Source organism: Mugil cephalus, chromosome 23 (assembly GCF_022458985.1).
Source record: "Mugil cephalus isolate CIBA_MC_2020 chromosome 23, CIBA_Mcephalus_1.1, whole genome shotgun sequence".
NCBI classification, from domain to species: domain Eukaryota; kingdom Metazoa; phylum Chordata; class Actinopteri; order Mugiliformes; family Mugilidae; genus Mugil; species Mugil cephalus.
Window position 1 is genome coordinate 4,019,057 of NC_061792.1, and position 24,829 is coordinate 4,043,885.

Here is a 24,829-nt window from a genome sequence, read left to right on the forward strand (position 1 = left end):
TCTGGAAATCTTGATGTTCCCACACTTCCTGTACCAGCAAGCGAGCAGTGCATCTTTTTTTTCGCTTTTCGTTCCTGTTTACGTTCCTTCTCAGTCAAAGATGAAAAAGAAATTCAGGTCTCTATGGGGCTGAACGTTGGAAGTTATGTTAATATATTTTGGTTAAGTGTTTGTTCAGACTCCTCAGAGCCTTTCGGTATGGCGGTAACTGTCTCAACTCCTAATTGGCAGGAGGGGTTTTTGTTAATAGGGCGGCCTAGAGAGCCGAGATATGAACCACAATGAGTTTATTCAGCTAACGAGTGAAAAGTATTCCTGGAAGAACAGTTTCTATGGAATAAAACCTTGATATGCTAGTTGAAGTTCATCCAGGCCCTTCTGGGTGACACCACCAAGGTCTCAAATTCAAGCTTAAACTAGAGTCAAGCTTTTGCTGCCTTCAAATCAATTATCACAAGGCTAGCAACCGACAGTAGGAAACTAAAATGCATAGTTACAGGCAACTGGGATATCTTTAGAACTCATTTTAAATCATCATAAAGAGCTTGCCCTATGAGCTTCATGTGATTATATCGTTACCATAAAATACAATATCCATACATCACTCAATGCCTGTATAAAGTATACACTACCTTGGAAGCTTTCCCATTTTATTCCTATTATAAACTGAATTATGATCCATATAATTTGGAATTTTTGACAAGAACTAAAAAGGCACTTCCTGTCAGAATCTCTCCCATCTTCATTACTAAAGGTCTCGTCTCCTCCATGCAATGTCACTTAGTTTTTTTTGTACCCGTCCTCCGACTTAAGACACATTGACTGCGCTTTGTGGAAATCTGTTTTCACTTTCACAGTAAAGTTGTTGGCTTTTTGTTATTTCTGTAAATTCTTCTCCAAAAAGCAAAGTTATATTAAGTTATACACCTAAGGGCATGGCTCACCTCACAATGCATCTATACTTAGGGTTAGGGTTAGGGTTAGAGTTGTAACCTAGGTGTTCCTCGTCACCTCTTCTATATTCAGACTTAAGTGCTTTCTCATTTTGTGTGTAATTGGCTAAGCTTGACTCAGCATATCTGGGAATTACAGTAAGAGTGCCACTTCTCTAAGAAAAACCTGAAAATAAGGTATTATTGCAATCATTTCAGAGCATAATAAAGATCACGGAAGAAAAAGGAAAGAATTAAACAAAGTGAGGCAGAGGGAGATGTTTCGTTCAGTGCTTTAATGTGCCAACGTACAAAGAGATAAATGCTTATTACTGACATCTCTACAATGGCATCTAAAACATGCCAACAAACATGCACACGCGCCGAAGCTCTCTCTTTCACGTACATTATTATGCTGTCATTCACGCACATACGCACATCCTAAGTCCCTATGCACATCATTAGACAGTGTTTTTCTCCACTCTACTGGGAGACGATGCATAAAAGAGAGCGGCCTCTGTTTACGAACCTCTACTTTTCATCAGCAAGTTAATAACCAAACAAATGCTAATAGCTAGGAGTCAGACCTGGGTTAGAACATACAAGGAACCGAAGCAAGTCAGAAGCTCAAGAACCTTAAATAGCATGAGTATTTTGTAGCAGATCACCGAGCTATACTGAGAAACCCGACGCAAATAAGCATTTATTCAGATATGTACTGATTAATTCACTCTTATTAAAAATTCAAAGCATGTAGGTCATTTCTGAAACTGGCGCAAACATATTTACACTATCACTCAGAATATTATAATTACGACTGCCTCAACGTTGATTTCAGCATCTAATTAAGACACATGCAGCAATTTGAACTGCATCTGGTCGAAAGTTCAAAATTTGAAATGGATTAATCTTAGCAGCTGCACCATGTTTCGTCTGCTAACCCGTCTGATGGCTTTGCCAATGGTTCACAGGCTGCCGGCGTGGCCAACAGATATCCAAATGACAGAAAGTGTGTTTCTGGCATGAATGGACTTGGAGTTAATAGTAGAGGTTTACAATAACATCACTGGACAAACAAGGCACATTTGAGAACTTTCCAAAAGGCTCTAACGTCATGTTTCACCTCTTTTGCTCTTCATGTGATGTGTCAATACTACTGCGACTTCCGGTACCCAAACGTTGTCCCTTGCCTACAAGGTCTGGTGGGTAAAATATGATTTGGATGAGAGAATAGAGTTGACAGTTGATGTCCACGTCCCTTTTACTTTGCACATTGTCTATTTACCTGACTACACAAGGAAATCCAATCAAATATGGTTGGTAAGTACTTCTAGGACAATAAATGGAAACCAGAAAGGTTCCGGTACAAAAGTATTGCCCCTTGTCTGAAAATTCTCGGAGGAAAATTCCTATTGGGATGTTAGCAACTGGGCCGCAGTTTAAAACCACTACATCGTTCTGATCTCTGGTATTTGCTAGACGAATGCAACGTGTTAGCTTGCTTGCTGAGGGAATGATAGGACGTTCTGCCTATTTTCTTCTCTGTATGGAGTGTTTACCCGCATCGTGCCCAACTACTTGGCCTACAAATTGAAACCAGTCACTTCTGGTAACAAAAATCATGTCCCTTGCCTACAAATTCTGGTAGGCAAGTTCAGATTAGGACAGAATGGAGTTGGCGGCAGATGTTGCCGAAAGTATGACAGGTGTTCTGTCTGTTTTGCCCCCCACATGTACAGGGATTGGTCCATTACAGACTATGGGAGGATACCAGGAAGTTTCAGGTACTTAAATTTATACCGGTACATAAAACAAAATCAGTCCGTTTAAGGTATTCCAGAGAATGCCCAAAGTAATATATCTGCTTTTGACTTTTAAAATAGTTATTTTAGTTTGGCCAGTAATATATAGTTCATACAATTGCTGTACAGTATGCTGTAACCCAGGTCTGTTACAGTGTTAGTGCCTAAGGCTCCTCTACACCACCAAAGCACAGAGACATTTCTAGGTAGCAAAAACACCCTCACTAAGCAGTGATCATACAGTATTAAACACAGTAGCGGGCATACCAAATATAATACTGGCGATGCTGATCTGTGTTACAGCTTCTCTCCACTGTGTCACGTCTTGTGTTTCACTCCGGCTGCACAGAGAAACAACTCACTGAGTCAGCTGACATGGAGCGCTTCATCCATGACCTGACAGGAAAGCGCGTGACCCGCGCCGCTAAACACTGATTAACTGGAGCCCTCGCCGCTGAACATAGGGAAGCTGTAACATCTTTCAAACTGATAAAATACACAAGAGCAAGGTCGCACCTTGTAAAGCACCCTCTGACCGATGTAGCCGGTCTGACTAATGAAATAATGTTTCTGTTTTCACTCAAAATAAATGGAAGGGAAAATGAGGACACAATGGCCAAAAAGAAGCTTTAAAGATTTTTTAACCCTACCTGTAACGTCCATCAGTTTCATATCTAATACTAGAATGTACAACAGTGGATTTATGTCATGGAGTTTGGATTGCAGCCCAGACATTGCTTATATCCCCAGAGTTAGATATTTAGATCAATACCGCTCTAATGTACGGTAAATGTGATCGACCAGTTCCAAACACAAAGATAAGAAATGGTTAACTTGTCTGTGCAGACTGAATAAGCCAGAAATAAGGTGTTGTGTGGACTGAGTTAAATCAGAGTCAAAGGAATTGAAGATTTTTTTGTAACACAATTTCTCCTCATCAAAAATAAAACCAGGAAATGATTTTGTCTTTTTGTCCATTGTAAGGATCGCTGTTCCATGTTATATTTAATTAATCAACTGCTGCATGAATCACATAGTTGCCTTGCCGTTCTACATTCATTAAGGTGGCTAGGGAGCCAGCCTGTCTGGTTCTGATTTTTGGGGAATGGATGCTTTGACAGCTCTATGGTTAAAATATGACAATGAAAAGAAGAAGAAAATCTGAAAAATGCCAACCCAAGATTATTTTTTTTGTTTGTTAGACCCCCTATACACTTGCAGCTCACAGAGTGGAGAGAAGATGGGAAACCATCAGTTGCAAAGCAATTCAGCAAGTAGTTTAGCTGTTTCTCCAATGATCTGTCCTTTTAAAAATTGTACTTGAATGGCAACCACCCAAACAACTGCTGACTGGACCTAAGCCCAGAGGGCGAGGAAACAGAAACTAGATAAATAGTGTTTAAATTGAAATCATTTTGTCAGGACATAAATGCAGAGATAATCTGATCATGTTCTCTAAGGTGGTAAGGATTTCATGTGGCATACAGCTGTACCTTTCGACCTAGTATGTGTCTTTCGTATCCATTAATTGTGACATTTGATACTGGGTGGCATTGGCATTTGCTTTCCCTGTGCCAACAGATGCATGTCGGAGTTGTTTTCCACTAAAGGCTAGAAACTATGAATGCAGTACTGATCCCTGCCATTTACTGCAGACACAGAGACACCACCCTTACATTAAATGCGGCCTGAACTCATTAGTAAATGCAGTTCATGAACATTCTGCCTTTGTGGCTGTGTTTACATGCACAAAGTAATGTATCAATTCACACATTCATGGAGTTAAGCAGTGAGCTATAGAGTAATCCTGTTTTTGATTACCATGTGTTATGTATTATTTCGGCCAGTCTAGAATATATCACTGAATTTTATACTTTTTAGATTTACTTTTGAAGCTACAACCATACAGCTCTCATTTTCTAACTAACTTAACTCTCTTCCTCCCCTGGAAGGAAAATAGGTTACGGGTCATTTTCAAGGCAAAACACTGTGAGATAAGTGAACAAATGCGACCTTGGAAAAGAGTCTGCTTCACTGCTAGACAAAACTGAACACAAGTCCTGCATCACCTGCCTTTCTACATAACGACTGAATGCAACTCCTTTCCTGGGAGGCAAAATCCTGTATGCGTACATGATCATTATTGCAATAAACATCAAAGAAAGACTCTTGCGCTTATTGATTCATTGTAGGAAAGCAATTCCCGGCACATTAGACATGCCCAAAATCTTAGGTTAATCTTAACTAAAATGTTGTGGATTTGATTTGTGGGTATTGATGCTGCACCTTTCTTTATTATTTCGATCCTAAAGGCTGGCATTCCTGTGTAGTTATTTCAGACACTGTGGAGTGCCTCAAGGCTTACTACTTGGTCCCCAGTCTTTGTTTTTATCTTAAGACAAAAGGCCGTGCAGGTTGAGCAACAAAAAGTAATCCATTGTAGTTGGTTAGGGTAGAAGAGTTGTTCTGAGGCCAATTCAGAGGTTTATAACACAGGTGTCAAACATACAGCCTGGAGGCCAAGAGCAGCCCGTCAGCGTGTCTAATCTGGCCCATGGCAAGAATTAACTGCAATTTTCCCACAGAAAGTAAGTGCTATTGCAAGGGTTTGCGCTGTTTTTGTAAGAGTTGTGAGCATAACACAATATTGAGACCTAGAACTAAAAATAAATTGTATTTCTTTGTCTGAACATACTTGTACTTCTTTGCATTAAAACAAAGGGAAACATTTGGAGTTGCTGTTATTTATAGGTTAATGCGCTATTGAGTTGTAATGATCTGGCCCCCTTGAGATCAAACTGGGCTGTATGTGGCCCCTGAACTTAATTGAGTTTGACACCCCTGGTTTATAAAAAAGGCATGGTTAAGTAAAATCTAGACTCCCAGATGTACATAATCACATAACTACATTCAGAACACAGATCCTAACTCTCTTACACTGCTGCTGTGCATGTAAACATAGCCACTGACAGACATAACTACTGTGTGTACAATGGACACTCCCATACACAAAACAGGATGAAGAGGAGCTAGAGTAGGCGATAAAGAATGCTCACAAAGTCATGGAGTGCAGAAACTCAGCTCGATGAGCAATCGAAATCTAGCAGACCCTTGGAGGCATTGAGCGCTGTCCTGTCTTACACCTCTGACTGTGGCTAATCAATCATGACAGCAGCATGTGCACACCCTGCGGGTTGCCTCGGTAACAGACAAGTGGGTCGATAACAGAATATTGAGTGGGTGTCTCTAGTTTAACCCCCCCACTCCATCCATAACTTTCCCCCAAGTGGAATCTATCTGTCTTATGGAAAGTTATAATCCCTAACTGTCGTGGCAGATCCTCTCCGATACCCATGTGAAAGAGCTCAGAAAAATGGCACAATGATAATGGAGTCGGGCACTGGGAAGAACATATCATCCAGGCCGAGGATTTGATGTTTGCATGTGAAGATACACTTTGCATGTGCATGCGTGTGCAACCGTGCAGTAATGGCCTTCTAGACTGACATCCTTTTTTCTAAGTAACCGAGTCCATACGTGGGGTTGTTGCAACATAATAACAGTAGCTCTTCAGTTTAGAATCAGGTGGTGTCATCACGGTTAACCTTTGTTATTCCTTTGTTACTGCAGGGTTGTCAGGTCCCATTGGACTGCATCGCAAGTGCTGAGAATCACCCAGTAATACCTATACCCAGAACCCCCCAACCCTTATTCAGGATGGCTGTGGTGATTAGGGCTGTCAGTTCAAATAGCCTCAGCACTCACACGTCTGTTGACTGAGGCAAGAACAGTCGTCACCTGACCACCAGTTACAGTCCCTAGGTTCAAAGATTGCGGCGATACGGTTATCGGCTCCAATCCAGTGTACAGTATTTCTTACAATTCTTGGTGATTGAGCCATTAACGAACACATTCCTCACTTCCACCCAGTCTCCAATTTCACCATGTGAACGTAGGGCTCGAGCGGAGCTAGTAGTACTCCTCGTAGTTCTTGGGGTTGAGGCAGTAGAGGATTCCCCCGCCGAAGGAAAAGATGGTACCGCCCCAGGCCAGGCCGTAGCCCCAGTTGAACTCGTGGTAGATCCTCAAGCTGATGGTCTCGATGAACTTGACGGGGAAGAGGACCAAGCTGCAGGCCTGGAGGACAACTGGAGGAGACATGTTGTGGTTAACTGCAAGGCCAGGTTTTTGAGCCTCAGACTGCAAAAAAGTCAAAGATCTCCAAATCACCAAAAGCTGAAAACATGAAAGTCATCACTTAGCATTTTCTATTGCACGATGGTCAATTCATATGTGCTTTTGCAATGTGCTTTTCTATATCCCTGCTGAACAAACATCCACAAAAACATATCATCTAGAGTTAGGCTTAGGGTTAGGGTTAGGCAATGAGAAAAATATACCAAATCAGCAGCTGTGGAATAGTACAGTCAAAATAAAGAAGGACGTGTGTAGGCAATATGTTATAAAGTTGGGGTTGGGGGTTTAATTATTAATCACTGAAGCGAAATTTACATGTCGAACAAACTTCTTCTGACATGAAATGTTTAATGATTTAGGCTCCATGGGATTGGGCCACACACACTTTTGAATTTTTCAGTAGCCTCGTTCAAAACCATTTAAAAGCAAGTTACAGAGAGGAGCATGGCAGGGCCAGGACAGACAGCCTCATTCCCGAAGGCGGTGTCATTTAGATCTGATGAGCTGGCACATTTTTGAAAAACAAAATAAATCCAACTGGAGGATGAAGGTGGAAAAAGGGGGAAGATGTGAGGTTGGAGGTAGACATGGAAGTGGAGGCGCAGGTATTGAAATGGATGTTTAAAAAGTGACGAGGGGAGACGGGTTGCAGTGGAACAAAGTGGAACACATCAGTTGTTTTCTCCTTCGACGAGAATTTGTGGGAACATAAACAAGCTCCCAAAAAAGCATGAAACAAAAAAATCAAACCCCCTAATGCATAATATCCAAAGAACATGCAAATATTAACGCAGATGGCGTGAAAAAACAAGCCTTTGGGGGGGTTGTTTGGTGGATGTTGTGATCTATCATTCACTGAAGTTGCCTTTATAGTCCGCCGAAAACACTCAGCCTCTGTGCTGGGCTTTAAAGAGAGATGCTTTGCTGAGGTTTGTTTGTGTGCCATCACGGAAAAATGTACAGCATTTTGACAGCTGGTGTTTCTGTTTGTATGTTAAGTAGAAGCCCTAGAATGAAATTTTATATTTGTCATTACATTTCAAAGTGTCATGCTTTACCAACTGAGTAGGGACATTTGATCTGGGTTCTGCTAGAACGGTACACAGCAAAATGAATGTCTTTGAGGGATAATACTCACAAGAAAGGCTTCCGTCCCTTCTAACTTACACTTGAATTTTTATTTTCAAATGAGACGATCCACTGGAAATTCCAATTAGTCCACTGTTACCTAGCTCAAGATATTTGTTATAATGCTCTCAGGGGTTCTACGAAAGTTTTAAATATGCCAAACAGTGACTATAATGGATCAGAATTCAGGGAGATGTTTTGTGCGTTCCAAGGGCAGAAGTTGACATCTCCAACAGATCACGGTAGCCTGTGCTATACAGTCAAAACATACTGAGAAAAAATGGCTCTGGCACAGAGTGTAGAAATTTAAAACCATTTTTGTCTGAAAGCCACATGAGAAATAGCCCAAATGTCTCAGACAGCAATACCTGCTTATAATTTATTAATCTGCAAACTTACAATCCACAAGTCCTTGCTGTGTAACCAGAGGAAATCCATCATATAATAAATATTTTAAATTGGCTAAAGTAGAATTTCAGACGGAAAACGTGTGTAGTCATAAAACTCCATGAGTTGCCCTTAAAACTAGATTGAGTTCAAATCAATTATTTATACATTACAATGTCATTGGATGTCTCACCATGTGAGATTCCTCGGCACCACCTTTAAAGGGACATTGCCAAAAGAGCTGGGAAGCTATTTTGGGCACAGAAACCTGAAGTCCTGCTAATTTTCTGCACAGCTAATGCTAAACTTGATTAGCAAATGAAACATCTAATAACAAGGATGATGCAGTGACTGTCCTTTCTGATTTCAAGTAGTCAACCATGACTGCATTTACTCCAGCCCAAATGAAATTGTTCTGAACAGAGATTCCAACAAGTTTTCCAACTTTATTGACCATATTTACATTTTCAAAAGACAAAAAGGACCAAGACTGACGAGGATTGCCAGCAGGGAGGATTTCTGTACCTTTGTTTCTCCTGGAAACCTCATCAGGTTGCATGATGTTTCAGAATGCACGGAGAGTGTATTGATCGAGTACTGTATTGATGTGTTTATGAGGCTATTAAACAGATTATCAGGGCAGATTGTGCCAGTCTCTTCTAGTAAAGGTGCCCATGGGAAGCATTTTTCATCTGTCTGGCCTTCTATTCCAACTATTAGCAGAATACTAGCCTGGTGTAGCAGAATAACCTGCCATTACAATTACATTGCAGGCTGTATTTCAATGGATGCAGAGTAGAAAATACCTATGCATGAAATTATTGTCCTGCTATTAGATCACAATGCTTAGATGGTGTGTAGGATTACCTAACCACATAAAGCCTTACCAAGCAATGTGATTGGTCCGTGAGATATTTCAGAGTATAATCAGCTCTCAATAGAGCAACTCGAGAGTAACTTTCCACCACAAAAAAAGTAGGGTAGTAGGGCCATGCATGAGAAAAAATTTGAGGAAGTAGATTTTCATTTTTCATCTTGCGTTTTGAGAAAAAAAAATCAAAATACATTGCCATGAAGTAGACCTTCAAACCAGCAGTACTATATGCGTATGGTACCACATCACTTCCACCCTTACTCCGCAGAAGAGTTTTTCTCAAAGTTTTTTTTTCTCATGTGTGACTTCCGTATATATCGTATTGATAGCTATGGCTTAGCTTTTTATATTATGTATTTTTATTAGCAGAGTACATACTTCCACAGTAGGCAACCTATAATTACACCCATTCCCATCGCATTCCATTGGCAGTGTGAACGGAATGTGGTCACATCCCGACAAATGCAAGTAAGACCACGTCCAAATGTTGTCGGTGATTGGTTCTCTCAAATGCCAATATCAGTGCATGATGAGGGGTGTTAACACCAGTCTTTTACATGATCGGATCATCACAGATTGGATCTTAATGCAGGTCTGAAAAGGCATCTATATAGTAGGACTGTTACTTTATTAAGGACTCCTGTGTTTCTATGTTAATGACACTCAGACGAGTTTCTAGAAAAATACAGTTCCAGAACCCAGGGGCTTATCTCACTTTGCAACTTCAGCAGCTGCAAATGTCACATGGTCTTCTTTGGTAAAGCTCAGGAAAGATAAGCTTCTAAACCGGTAAAGCATGCAAAATGAATCTGTCTGAATAAGAACTTCATGTTAAACCAAACATAATAAGGATTCCAGTGAACTCAAGAGAAATCGCGCAACTTCTGGAACTCTGTACCGCGTCCCTTTACGGTTTCCGCTTTTGCAACACGTCTTATTTCTGGTGGATTTGCGCAGTGCGACGGAGAAAAGCGTTCGGCGAGAAACACATCCAGGTTGGCGAAATGCAACATTTCATGCTTGTTAGAAAAAAAAATCAAATTTCGCAATTATTCCCAGAGGTGAGAATAGCGGAAAATGTGGAAACTTGGTGGTCGTCCAACCTGAGATTAAAGCTTGCTGGGGGAAAATTAAACGGACAGGCGTGACACTCCACTCCACTCCAACCCTGCTGGGCCTGGAATCATAAACTCATTTAGCAAACATTCTGTTTCTGACAGAATTGTGTGTGTGCGTGTGACTGCTGTGTGCGCTAGTGTGTGTGGACTGTCTTACTCTAATGAGTAAGTAAGGATTGTCATTTAAATGCACGTCAGCTTTCAATGTGATTACCCTACCACCTTCCAGCTACCTTGTCTAAACTGGCTAATTAAGTAATCTTCTTGTGTGTGTCATTAGTTGTGTGTTGTAGCGCATAATGAGTGCGTGGCCCTCAACCCCATGATTGAGGATTGTGTTTGGACCACAGCTACGTTTGTGTGTGCGTGTTTGTGCGCTGACCTGCAGCAAAGAGCATGAAGGCGACCGGGCCGTAGAACCGCCGCCTCGTGCCGATGCACACGGCGACCAGGGCGACCAGGAATGACATCAACACCAGAGCCCCGCCCCCTAGCAACAGGGCCAGCGCAGCAACCTGCCAGTCTGGGAAGGGAGGGCGGGAGAAGAGATGAGAAGGAAGACACAATGAGTGAGCGCACGCAACCTACGTAACATACGTGCAACATGTTCCATATACTTTATATAGGAGAGAAGGCAAGGAACAATAAAATCCAAAGGAGGACATGGTGGATTTAAGAAAGGGGGGGAGGTTGAAGAGAAGATGATGGGGTTCATAGGGAGATGGATAAATGTCATAAAACCAGCGAGGAAGAAATTAAATCGCAAAGGAGGAACAAATGAGCGCAGAAGGCAAACAAAGGGAATCTAGGATATGTATCTGAGAGAAAAAGGAGGAGAAGCATGCATAATGTCACAAGGACAGAGGGAGGGCAGCATGAAAAGGAACGCCAAAAGCAGGAGAAGAGGAAGAGGAGCGGGAAGGGAAGGTCAGTGAAGGTAAAGAAGGAGGGGCTGGGGACGGAGAAGCGGCGAGTGAAAGTAATGAAGAGAGAGTGTACCTGAGCTGACAAAAAGCCTTGGCTAAAAAGCTTTCCTGGCACGTTATCAAATATCTGTCCACTGATATATAGAGAGCGCCGAGGCTTGATGCGCGCCGACATACCACACACAAACACACATGCCCACATACACACCAATGAGACAAACCCTGGGTTTTATTATTCTAAATCCAATCCATCAAGATTGTTTCCCTTCGTCTTAGTGTTCCTTACTCTGACATATCTGGGTGTGAAGCCACCAGCGGCAGCGCAAACCGGAGAGAGCTGAAAACCTGAGAATAAGAAGTGGAATTGTCTGGATAAGAGATGACATAGGGTTGGCGCTTTGTATTGGCTGTCAGGCACAGATGCAAAATTGGGTTAGTCTAAACCCCCGAGGTTCAGTCTAAACTACCAATTTGAAGAGTTTAACCTGCAGCAAGAGCCTAAAATCTGTGTGGTTATAGTTCACCTAGCCTGGAAGCCAAACCAACACTTTTTTTTGGTTGGTCTGGAAGACTTCTGATGTTCCAGCAAAGATCCACTCAAATTGTTTAGGTGGGCTTCACATACAGGAGAGTAACCACGGCATATTTATAGTTGTCATCTGAGCACTGTTTGGTTGAATTGGTTTATAATGAAAAGGCTGCCATCGGAGAAGCAGTCTGTTCAGAGTCCACTATTGGATCTGTTGTAAAACTATATTGACAGCAAAATAGCTTTAACGGACCAACAATGGTCAGAGATTAAATCATTTACAGATAATTCCTTACTCGTATACTGTCGGTTTTAGTGGTTTGGTTAGTTGTAGGATTATCCAATTATGTGCAGATGATTTTTTACAGGACATAGATGCCGTAACTTGTGCTTGTTGGTCTGGTTCGTTGGTCTGGTTCGCTCAGTAAAAATGCCACCCAAACGCTAGTCAGCGCAGTGTCTTTTTTGCTTGTCGGGTTAAGTTTGTTTCAACTTACTGCTTCACTTTCAACAATGGTGACCAACACTTTTGCTTAAATTTTGCTTAAATTTTGCCATTTTTTTGCCGAAGACGAGTCACACAAATCAGTTAACCTTTCCTCAATGCATTCCATCTTTACTGATCCAATACAATCAATCAGAAATACTGAAAGGGAAACAAGCTACTACTAAGGGACCAATCACAGATCTTGGGGTCTACATAGTTACATTTCTGGGGAGGTGCACATCAGTTACGGCACTAGGGTCTGCCCATGGTCTGAGCTGTTGCCATAGCCTAGGTCTAAACAGCCTATAACTTTTAGTCCTTGATGTGCACTTACTTTTGCCCCTCACAGATATATAATATTGGCTCCTGAATAAACAAAGGATTGAGTCTGGCTATGCCAGGCTAATACCTGCCTGCATCATTTCCCCACCATCACTAGATCTCTACTCATCTGGATCTACTTCTCTTATAAGTTCCTCAGTATTTATTGACCCAGACCATAAGTCATATATTTGTCTTTTTGTGTCGAAACCAAAATCTTGCAAGCTGCATTTGAAGACTGCACAAGTTCACAAGAAAAGTCCATACGTACGGTCTCTTCAGGTGGTATCCCCAACCTCGTAAAGAAGACTTTTTGCTAAGCTTCTAGTTCAGAAGTTGAAGTGATTTGTCTGCCGACATTTTCAGAAATAGTTAAGATGAATGTGATATACTGCGATCCCCTTGAACTCCAAGTATTTCATGGACCAGACGTCCCATATAATCTCACATCATTTTTGAATTACTCTGTTTTGAACCTGGATCTAGATCAAGACTTAATATCTTGTCTGCCCTACTGGTGTATCTTGTTTAGGCAGAGTTTTCTGACATGATAGATGAGGACCCATGGAACATTTCTATGAAATTTTCCTCAGTGGAGTAATTACTGGCACTCTTTTTATTGATTGATTGATTGATTGATTGAAGTGTTTATTTCGAATATGAAACAACATAATAAAAAAAGAATAAGACAATCGTCTAAACATGAGATATAGAGTACATATTCGAAAAGGAGTGAGAAGAAGTAAAACTTATAACTAAAAACTAAACTGAAATCCTTGTCTAAACCTGTCTTATGTTACAAAAACATCTTAACATCATGCTTTCAATGTTTTACTCCTGCAATGGTTTAATGGCACCAGTTGCTAAGCTACTCCTAACATTGATTGAGGACTTAACGGATGTGCACTTTCCTTTTATGATGTTCTTGAAATTTAGGTCATAATTGTACCACATTTGGAGGTAAACCTTGATACAGCATTGAATATGGCCACACTAGCTAATAGTCAGTCACAGCAGCTCTCTGTGTTTCCATTTTCTCAGCAGTGTCATTAACTGTCCCCTACATTATCATCATTTTATTCAATTAAGAGTTAACGGAGGAAGGAGAAAGCCCTCCAGGCTGACAATCTTGCAGACTTACTGTCGAAGCAAGCTGCCGGTGGTGTGGCGAAGAGGTCAGTGAATTTATTCCAAATATTTTGGTATTATTAATTGGGAACCATTCCCAACTTTTCTGGAAGTTGTCACTGAAGAACACTAAGTGAATGGTAGCATTGGCTGGCTTACTTTAGAAATGTTTTTTGCCATTGCAGCTCTTAAAATTGCATAGACTAAACAGTAGAATACGAATTAAAATAGTTCAACCCAATGAACAACAGACCATATGGCTCCCCAGTCTCTCAAAGGTCAACACCAACAACAAGCACATACAATCAAAGTTGAATTCAGCCCCAAAATGTCATGCGGATTGGAATGAATCGATTTCTCTCTCCAAGAAAAAAATGGTTTTATTTGCTGCTGTGACTGGGCTCTTTCACGGCCAGACACAAACACACACGCAGTCGTCTAATCCATGAGTGCAAAGTGAGATGTGACCATTTCTCTAACCTTTTATTTCACCTGTCCGCCTTCACGCAGAGATCCGTTGCGGTCTTGTCAAAGTGGCCGACAAGCAGTAGATCTTAAAAGGCAACTTTAAGCTTCAAATTCTGGATAAAACATCAAGTAAAGCGGGTGCGATGCACAAATGTGGCTGTCAGGACAGATGTAAAGGCAAGTCACAGCAGTCGGCTTTAAAGGTTTAACGTAGGTCCAATTAACTGAACCTATTTTGTACTTGTTGCGTCACTGCAGATATTTGCTAAGTTCTCTGCTCAAGCGTGGCGAAAGAAAAAAAAAAAGCTTCCGAAAGATGGACGAGACGAGAGATAAGGAAAGATGAGAGATTTCCAAGCGGAGGGACGGAATGGGAGACGGAGATAGAGGTGGAGATAGGTGGCCAGTGGGAGACAGAAAAGGAGGAAGAAAATTAAAGATGAAAGTAAGGCGGAAGGAGGGAGGGAATAAATAGATGGAGAAAGATAGAGCAGGATATATATATACACACACACACACACACACATATATACATATATATAAATACAGCTTGAACAGAGCTTATGGAGGAAGGTGACATTGCAGGCTGTTTTCTGGACAAACATCCATTAAGTTTCATTAAAATGTCACTTGGCAACAAACTGTAAGACAACCACACTGAGAACATTCTGCTCAAAGCTCAGATTACAACTAAGCTCTGGAAGCTTCCATACGTAAGTAACGTAGTTGTGTTATTTGAAGCAGAGACATAAATATTTCCGGTAATCAAATTAAACCTAACTCCACAAGGCTCCTTATTGATCGCATCAATAATTAACCACAAGCCAATATAATTTTCAATGACAGAACACGCACGATGTACTCGCATTCAATCATTTCATTTGTCCTTTGCGGTGCTTTCTCCTTTTCTGGCGATCATTTATAATAATGCAAAACCGCTTGGCGGTTGTGTTTGCGCTTTAGTCCGACTTTTTCCGACTGCTTCTCCATCTCCGCAATTTCAGAATTGATTGTTTTGGATCAATAAAGATGGAACACCTCGAGGGAAGGTTAACTGAGGAGTTTCGGAGATACGAACACTTGCATGACTCGTCTACAGCGAAATTGCGTCAGAATTTCGGCACAAGTTTCAGCCTCCGTTGTTGAAAGTGAAGCACGAAGTGAAACAAATAAATAATCAGACTGGCAAAAAAATACGCAGCGCCAACTAGCCTTTGAGTGCGCACAAGTATCAGAATCAGAATTTTTTTTTAAACGGTATAAAAGTATAAATGACTCACACTGGTGTAGGCTACATACGTACTTTACGGCGTCTAGTTCCCGCAGTACTACAGTATAAAATAGCCATTAGTCAAGATGTTTCCGAACACAGAAATCTGCCGTACATAAACAAGCCTAAAGATGCAATCTGTCAAAAAAATTGCAGTTCTCCCGTATAATGTATTTACATCAGGGATAGTTTTACCCGGTTTAAAAAAAAATTCAAGATTTCATGGTTTTAAAATGGCTCAGCATTCCATCTACTGCTTTGAAATCAATATTTTAGCACTGGATAAAAAGCTAAGGGAATGACCAGTGAAGTCACTGGATTCATCATCCGGGGGACATGAAAGAGTGCATCAAATTTTATGGCAATATTTGATATGTAAGAGTTGTTTCAACTGGACTTGGCCACCCATTGAGCTACTCTGCTAACACAGCTAAAAATATATTTTATCTTTCACACACATGCAATATGCAAAGCCCCTTTCTCTGTCTCTCTCCCCCACGCTACAGCAGAGCTGATCATTTTAAATTGCACCCAGGGAACTCTACAGCGTAGGCAAATTTGCTCCCTCATATTTTGTCAGTCACACGCAACATGCAAGCTAGTGCCTGCAAATGTCTCACACAAAAACAACCGCTGTGCCGTTCTGTGAGCTCTTTTCCCAGTCATGCATATGGCGAAATACCTCTCGGTGTAATGTGACTGCCTGCCATGTGACGGGATTACCGCACTCGCTTTACCGTAAAGCCGTCATGCTAGCTGACTAGAACTTCTGTGTGTCTGCATAACAATCTTGTTGCCGCAAATGTGCATTCATTCATCAGTTTGGTTCAACAACATTTGGCAGTCACTGTAACAATCTAATAACTAGTGGCATTCCGTTTATCAAATCAGGCAATCCTTATATTCACCGAAGTAATCACAGTTAAACCTGCTGTTAAATGTCATATATACAGGGAGCAGAGTCTGGCACCGATCTGGTCTACGAACCTTTATTTGCAAAGCGAAGGAACCAGAAGCAACCAATTACCAACATTTACTTCGGAATCAATACCCTTTAATGTAAGACCATTTAACTGACCTGACAAATGAAGCGGGCTGAGCGCTGGCCGCCGACAAACATTCTGGGCGTCAGTTCAAAACTGTCAAAGGAGAATGAAAAATGACGCAAGGGTACGTTCTAATTGCAAAGGAAGAAGCGTCTAAATTGCACGGGCTTGCCTGCATAATGCTGAGCATTTGCAACTGGCGAATCCCAAAACACCATTAGTATTAGTTTAGTGGTACAATGGCCATTTAGGGACTTGTCTAGCAAACCACATGCATAGCTAAAAAGCCAAAAAAAGAGACCTCGATGAGGTCGTATTCGCTCAGTTAATTTGTAAAGGGCTGAGACTAGACAAGATTCAAGTTTGAAGGGTTTTATTTTAGCAAGGAGACAAAGAGGCAACCCTTCTCAACCCACTCCCAGGTGACAACTGAAGAAACTGCTCTGAGCATCCCATTTTTATGACCAGTCTTTCCCTTTATTCTCCACATGTTTTCAAATCTGGTGTAATTTTTCCCAAATGTATTGGTGGGCTTTTTGGGTGTCCAATATGTGCGCCCTATCATCTTCTAATGTTTCCTGACATGTTTCAACTCCCATCCACACTAGTCAAATCAAGCGCCATACATTGAATTAAAAAAAAAAAAAAAAAAAAGTCTGAAGTTTCACACATCCTACAACCTCTGAGTTGAAACTGGGGTGTTTTACACACCCACCATCCGCCCCGACATCTGTGATGAAGAATCTAGTAGTTTAGAATTGGAACTTCTAGAAGGCAATGCTGAATTTCTGGAAAGAAGAGTAAGTTCAAAGTGATGTCTACCAATGTCGTGACAACTAATAACCAAAATATGGAAAAAATATTAACTGGAAGATGAGAAAGTTCGCTGGAAAGTACAAATCGGAGACTATTCTATGTTTATGTCAAATAAATGAGGACTGGATATTTTCAGGGGGGTTTTTATGTGCTGGCACATGCTGCCGAGACGCTCTACAGGCTTTGAAGAAAGCTTTGCAAAATGGATTGTTGTACATTTGGGACCATCCCTATCCCCATCATGCCCCCTGAGGCTGTTTTGTGTACGGTGGTCTGGCTGTTTCCGGAGGGAAGTGGATGCTGTACGTTTGGTGGCTATTCTCCTGTCAGTCTGCCACCGAACCTGAATGCCACATCATTTTCCATGCCTCGCTCAGCCGCTACAAATAGAACAGGAGTCTCTGGGGAGCTAACTGAGGAGGAGGAGGAGGAGGATGAGGAGGAGGAGGAGGAGATGGGGGAATGACCCCCACAAGAAAATGAAAAGGAGGAAAACAAACGGAGAGGTCTGAGGAGAGGGAGACTGGCGAAATTACAAAGGGGGAAATCATTAACATTAGAAATGTAACAAAGAAGCCCTTAGGGAGGAGAGAGGGATAGGACTCAGGGAAGGCAGGACAAAGAGACGAGAAAGGAAGCGACAAACAAGCCGAAAAGGGTGCTGAACTGAGAATTGAGAAAAAGGCTCTTCATTTGAAAAGACTGGGAGAGCAAGAGCAAAGAAGGGATCGATGCAGCTGATAAAGAAAGATGAGAGGGGCAGTGAGCGCGGAGGCAGCATTAATGGACGTTTTTAGGTCTCCACTGGTGACTGAAGCGAAGACTGATATATAGGTCGGAATAAGCCACATCCGAGATCCATCGACATCTTTCAAGGCTGAACTGGTTTCATCTTTTTCAAAAAAAAAAAAAAAAAAAAAAAAAAAGACGCCCGGGTTTCTTGAAAAACTAAATATAGAATTGAGAATTCACATGGTGACAGTTTAGATGTCTGAAGCTGAAACCAAATCTAACGTCAGGACGTCTCTCAAGGTCAGCTGAATGACAAAGTCACTGGTAGCGATGGCGCGTCTTTTGTTCTCGGCGCTGTCTGGTGCGGGGGGGAAAAAGAGAAATAAAAGAAAGGGAGGATGAAAGCAAGGAAGGGAAAACTGTTATGAATGAAAGGAGCAGAAGGGAGGGGGGAAGAGGGGGTCTGACTTGACAGGAAGAGAAGATGCAACCAGAGACAGGATAAAGGAAGAAGGAGAGAAGTCTGGCTTCAAGGTAAAACTTCTCAAGGTTCAAACGGGTTTTCAACCCGGCGCAGAGCACGAGCGATTCTGCGTGAGTGACAGATGGAGGTTTCTTCGATATCTGCAAGTAAGGAAAAACGCCTACGCCGAGATTCTTCCACTGAAGGCCTGTCCCATCTGAGGGAATTCACATCTCAGATTTCTGCATGGTGCTCATTCATTCTCAAAGGCTGGTTGGCTGTTTGCACAATCGGCATTCTTCAGATACGACGAGATGTTTGCCTGAAGAGGCACACACTTGGCAGTATTTAGCTCTATGAGTAGTTGGAAAGTAATGATATGAGGGAAGTTCTCGCAGTTGGCAGCAGTGATGATTTTTACAACTCGCTATATTGGCCCGAGTTAAAACGAGACGAAACAATTTGGTGTTGCCAAGCTAGTAAAGTATTTTCGGTCTTCAAGAGTCAATCAAAACCTGGTCCAATTTAACCTGCGGCAGTCCCTAAATGCTTCGGTTAGGTGCTTCTGCCGTCTCCTGTCAGACTAGAGTGACGTCCGAAATGGGCAATGAGCTCAAAAATTCCGAAACAAGTTTTGGAGACGATCGTTCCGAGCCTCCGTGACTGACTGCTCAAGATAAAACTAACGTGGGTTTTATGTGTTGCCGAATGCCTTGTTTCACTACTGCGAGAAAAAAAAAAAAGGCTTCAGCGACCGCCTATGGTTTAACGGCATCCCTGGGAGACTTCGGCAATCAAGATGGGTGTAAAAATGTAGTAGAATGGAGGGTTGGGCAATAAGTGAAAAGCAGAGAATGAAAAGACCTTAAGGTGGGAATGCTGCTTAATTCGATTTACATAAAAGCGCTGTACCAGATATTAACATTTCATGGAGTGTGCATGAATTTAGAAATATAGGGAGGAAGTGCTTTCTCTGGTGACTGTTAATGTGGCTGTGCAAGTATTTCAGTCATGCTACTAGCTAGCAAAGAAGATGTCAGTTCAGGTCACACTTGTAATTTCATCATGAACATTAGCATGCCAGCGTTAGCATTTAGAGCATTCAAAGAATGCCACCTGTATTTTGCTGCTTTGTGGAATTTTTGGTGGTCCCCAAAAGTGAGGAAAACAGCTTAAATCCAATGACTTAGCGTCATACATAATTAAAAATATGAAGAATCCAATGTCATTAGCTTTGGCTATGTAGGCAGCAGTCGCCACTCCGTTAGATTATGCTCTGGCAAAAATTTGCAGACCCAATGACATTGTTTGGCTTTACACAATGATGGATAAAAGAGTGTTGGGGACTTAGTCATGCTTGTCACGTGAGCGCCTTGGGTTGAATTTGTTCACAACGAAAAGGCTTAATCCGCTATCAGTCTGTTGCAAAAGATATCGCCATAGAAATAAGGATGAACAACTGCCGGGGATAAGGCATTTGTTGCGATTGCCTTAAAAACTTTTTTTTCTCTTATTGTTCTGTGCAGATAATGGAATCTGCCTACACCAGGCTAACCATAACTCTAACCATGCAAAGCTAGCATGAATGGAATCTCAATTTTACTTTCTTTAGCGTTCACATTGGTGGTGAGGGGGCAACAAGCTACAGTACATTTACAAAAGAACCTGGCGACCCGTTGGATACGGACATCGCTATGTGTCAGATATCAGCCTTTTGGCTATGTAGGCAGCAGTCGCTATCCGACCAGACGGAGAAGGGAACCACTTTTGTTTGGAAGACAGTCGTCAAATTTGAACACCAGCACGTTACCACTGAAATTTGAATTTGTATTAATGTGACAACTTGGCTGATTAATCAGGGCATTAATCACTTGTCAGTGTATTCACTGGTTTGAGTAAATGCATTAGCATTACAACTAGATAGCTAATTTTGTCATTATTGCTTCATCATAGTTCGCATAAAGTTCACAGACTAACCTACTTCAGCCTAAAAAACATATTGCAATATCTGGTTCTCAAAAGGTTCTCGAAGTTATTTTAGATGTGTTTTAATAGTTTTTAGCTTTATTATGATGACGTAACTTGGAGCGTCTTTCAAAGGAGATAGGCAACCATCGGTGTTCCTAAATAAAGTACCCAGGTGGTGAAGAGTGGCCTATGTAGACTACTATGCACCAGATCAGAGGCTCAGAGGTTGGAAATAAAATATAATTGTCTCACCTAACATTGTAGTATTTGCTAGGAAGTCAATAAAATTGAGGTATAACGGACACCTTTTGTTTATCAAGAGTCCGGAAGTAACATCTTTTGAAGACTTAGGACTTTCAAACAACCCTTTCCCGGGTAGCCCACAGGCAACCCAGAGAATACCTGACAGTTAGACCCGTAGTAGCCCTTGATTAGGGTTGTTTCTCACAGTAATCAATTTTCACTACAAAAGGAAAATCGTCACACCGAATGACAAAGACAAGCTCAATTAACAGCAAGGCGGGACGGCTGGCACGAGCATGGCGGTGATTTATTTTTTAAGATCAATTCACCTGTGCTGGTAGCGCTCACACACTCACGAGCAGGCACACACCCGTCGCGCCCAGACACCTAATTAGGGAGTCCTGGTCTGTAGTCTGAGCGTGTGAGGAGCCAAAATAAAAGAAGTTGTGGTCACAAAATGTGTCTGTGACTGTGTGTGTTCCCAGGTCCTGGTAGGGAGGGAGGGAAGGGAGTGAAGATGCAACAACAGAGTAATCAGAGTGTGACATGAAATATTCAGCTGGGCTTCAGAGGAGAATGTCCAGAAATAGGTCAGCTCAAACACGGTATAGCGTCTTATTGGCGCACACACACACACACACAAGTCGCACACCCACTTTTGCAGGCGGACAAGGCGGCACCCAGGCTCCCCGTCTGTTCTGGACACTCACACAGACACACGATTGGGATCCCACCCCAGCTACAGAGGGAGAGGAGCTAGGACGCATGGACTGCTAGCACATTAGCTCTGCAGGCTTCTGGTTTTTCTATATTCCTGAGTCAAATTTTTTGATACTGAAATGCTGGACCCCTCAAATTTAACCCCTTAAATAAGGGTTAAGACTTGGTTTTAAAGAAGATTAGCATGGATAGACAGAAACTGATCCAACGTATCTGATCAACCCATCCTTGACACATGCGGTCAGAAGGACCTCGGCATGAGATCAACGCTGTTTTCTAGACAACAGAAGAATAGGGAGATTTTTTTTTACCCCTTATACCTTCTTTCTCCTGTGCTGGTGATGGATTAATTACTTTGGTCCATGTAAGTGACAACTTCCAAGAGAGTTCTCTCATGCTCTTTGGCATGACGGTGGAGGTGTGCAGCGATAACCCTAACCCTAACCCTAACCTAACCCACCCTACTGTCATCATTAACATTCAGTGAATAACATCATTAATCAGATTTCTATAGCACTGTAATGGATGATTGTCTATTTGTTGTGTTAGCTGAGGCGCCGTACCATAGACTGTATATAAATATGGACAATGCGTCGCCACTTCCTTGTATTGGCCGAGTTGACAGTAAATTCCCGGGAAATAATAAAAATTGAAACTTGAACATACACCAATATTACATTAACACTTAAAATGACAGCAACCATCCTTGAAAAAAAAAATATATATATACACACATATATATATATATATATGATGTGTATTTTAGTGATTCAGTTCGGCCCAGGTCTGCATACCGCAGCCAGCCACCAAGGGGAGCTCTATTTGCTTCAGCCTCACTTTTGAGGAGCAGTTCCACCTTCAATCTTTATATACAATCTATGTGCTATATCTGCACTGTTAATTCCGCGTAGAATCGATGCGTGACTGAAAACCACGATTTAATGTAGATACTTTTAAAGCTGCAGAACTTGGAAATGAATCCCTCTAGTGGTCACTGGTGGTACTGGAACAACATATATATATATATATATATATATATATATATATATATATATATATATATATATTGCAATTTGTCAGCCTTTAGGTATTAAACAGGTCACCTTAGACATTTTTAAATATAGTTTAAAGCCAGAAAAATGCACCACAGCACCCCTGAATACTTTTTAAACTTTTTTTTTTTTTTTCATTTAAATGACAATACCCTCAGGTGTAGAATGAATTACCATTACCGGAATATGGAGAAGGCTGAAGCCATCTCGGAAACAGGTAAGCCGGTTCACATGTGGGCTAGTGTTAACCACGGAGCAAAGATTAAATGATCCTGGCCATTATTTTGTTTGAAGTGAGCTCCAGCCTGACAACACTCATTCATTTCACCCCCACGATTATTGCCGTGGAGCTCCCAGTGGAGCCGTGGCTTGACAGGGGCTGTCAGGTTGAGGCTTTGTTATGGTTGGATAGAGACTGCAGGGAGTCACAATACCGGCCAGGATCATAAACTTCTCCCTGACTCACTCACGGATCACTGTTTGAGGGTACTTTCCTCTAGGGATGCCCTCTCAGGGGCGCTCCATCCTCGTGGTCAGCTTCAGCATCAATCCTCCCCGCCACTAATGGCAACTCCTTCCACCCAAAGAGGCAAGAGAAGCACTCTAACAAACACTGATGGGAGTTGAGCGAATGAATGAATGAATGAAGCTCCTGTTTTGATTTTTCATAATTCTTCTTACTAATTACCTGAGCCCAGCGTGCTGCTACACTGCCAGTTCTCGGTGCTCTTCCAGCAGGACTCCCACAGGGACAGGTAGTACTGGTCGTCGGCAGTCACCCACGCCGGGCTCATCACGGCTCCTATGTCCAAGCAGAGCGCCAGGAACACGCACACCAGACCGACCAGCTTAAGCGGCGTCAGCGGGGAGCCGCGCGCCGACTCCTCCGTCTCGGTGACAGCGGAGGACATGGCTGGTGGGAAAGGAGGGGGGTGAGCTGGAGAAGTGGGTGCGTGTTGTGTGGGATTGCGTTATTCCTTTCCTCGCGGATGCATGCGAAAGTCGGGGAGTCTGAACTGAGTGGTGTCGTTGTTGGTGGTGGTGGTGCAGCCGCAGACCCGTGCGACGCGCGCTGCTGGACCGGACGGGAGCTGCGCCTCTGGGCACCGCTGCCGACGCGCACAGGAGATCTCCGCCGTTTACAGGCTGACGTCAAGGCTCGGAGGGATCAGCAGGTGCCACAGGGTCCTAGAGAGAGAGAGAGAGAGAGAGAGAGAGAGAGAGAGAGAGAGAGAGAGAGAACTCATAACCGTGGTGTGATGAAATACTCAGGTCCATTTGGCAACTGTTCCATTAACCCACATTCTTTTCCCCTCCGACTTCTTCCCGGTTGCTTCACATTCTTCTCTACACTGGCGCAGAGCTCACTTAGAAATCACCCTCTAAGTCTTCCTCTTAGACATAACTTCCTCAAATGTTCAGATTGCAGGCGTCAAACATAGGGCCCGCGGGCCAAAAGCGGCCCGCCAGGGGGTCTGATCTGGCACGCTACATGAATTTGGAAAGTGCGCAAATTGCATAGAAGTTTTTTGGAGTTTTTCAATAAAAATAATTGCTATCCCTAATTTGTCCACTGTCTTACCAACAGAAGTGGACGGAACACGACACTGAGATCCAGGTCTAAACAGCGGACAGCAGCAACAAGCCCAAATCTCACTTATTTTCATTAAGAATTTTTATTTATTTATTTATTTATTTGAAGGATAGTTTATTAAATGTAATCATTCTGCTAATTTACTCGTTCTTCTTTGGACTAAAACAAATAGAAAAAATATGGACTTGTCTTGCTCATCTTATTACACTGTTGTCTTACTGGTTTGGCCCACTTGAGATCAAATTGGGCTTGATTGATGCAAGACTGTAAAGTAAGCTTTAAAGAAGCATAACTTATAGATTAAACCATCTAGCGGTTACTGGTGGTATTGCAACCCGAGTGGAACTGAAAAAAAAATGTTAATACAATGTGACAGTGACTAGGTATCCCATTGTTAACTTACTCATTGAACAGGTCACCTTAGCCATCAAAGCAACATCATTATTAAGGGGATTAAGGTTGAAGTTGTGTGGTCTCAGCAGATCGGTTGCACACACAAAAACACTAGAAATAGAAAAATAGGCAGTAGCTAGTAAAATAAAAATAAATAAATAAAATAAAAAAATATCAAAAAATGATTAATAAAGGCATCTGGACTTGTAGAAATAGAGATAAATGTAATCAAATA

At 42.0% G+C, this 24,829-nt stretch overlaps 1 protein-coding gene across 1 annotated transcript; it reads right to left on the reverse strand.

The window, feature by feature from the left end:
* Positions 1 to 1,209: 1,209 nt before the first annotated feature.
* On the reverse strand, positions 1,210 to 23,758 carry LOC125001171 (transmembrane protein 47-like). The gene is made up of 3 exons (XM_047577065.1): positions 23,296 to 23,758; positions 10,821 to 10,961; positions 1,210 to 6,882 (listed from the first exon to the last, which is right to left on the reverse strand). The coding sequence occupies exons 1-3, from the start codon at positions 23,516 to 23,518 to the stop codon at positions 6,704 to 6,706; spliced, it is 543 nt and encodes a 180-aa protein (XP_047433021.1). The 5' UTR covers positions 23,519 to 23,758; the 3' UTR covers positions 1,210 to 6,703.
* Positions 23,759 to 24,829: the final 1,071 nt, after the last annotated feature.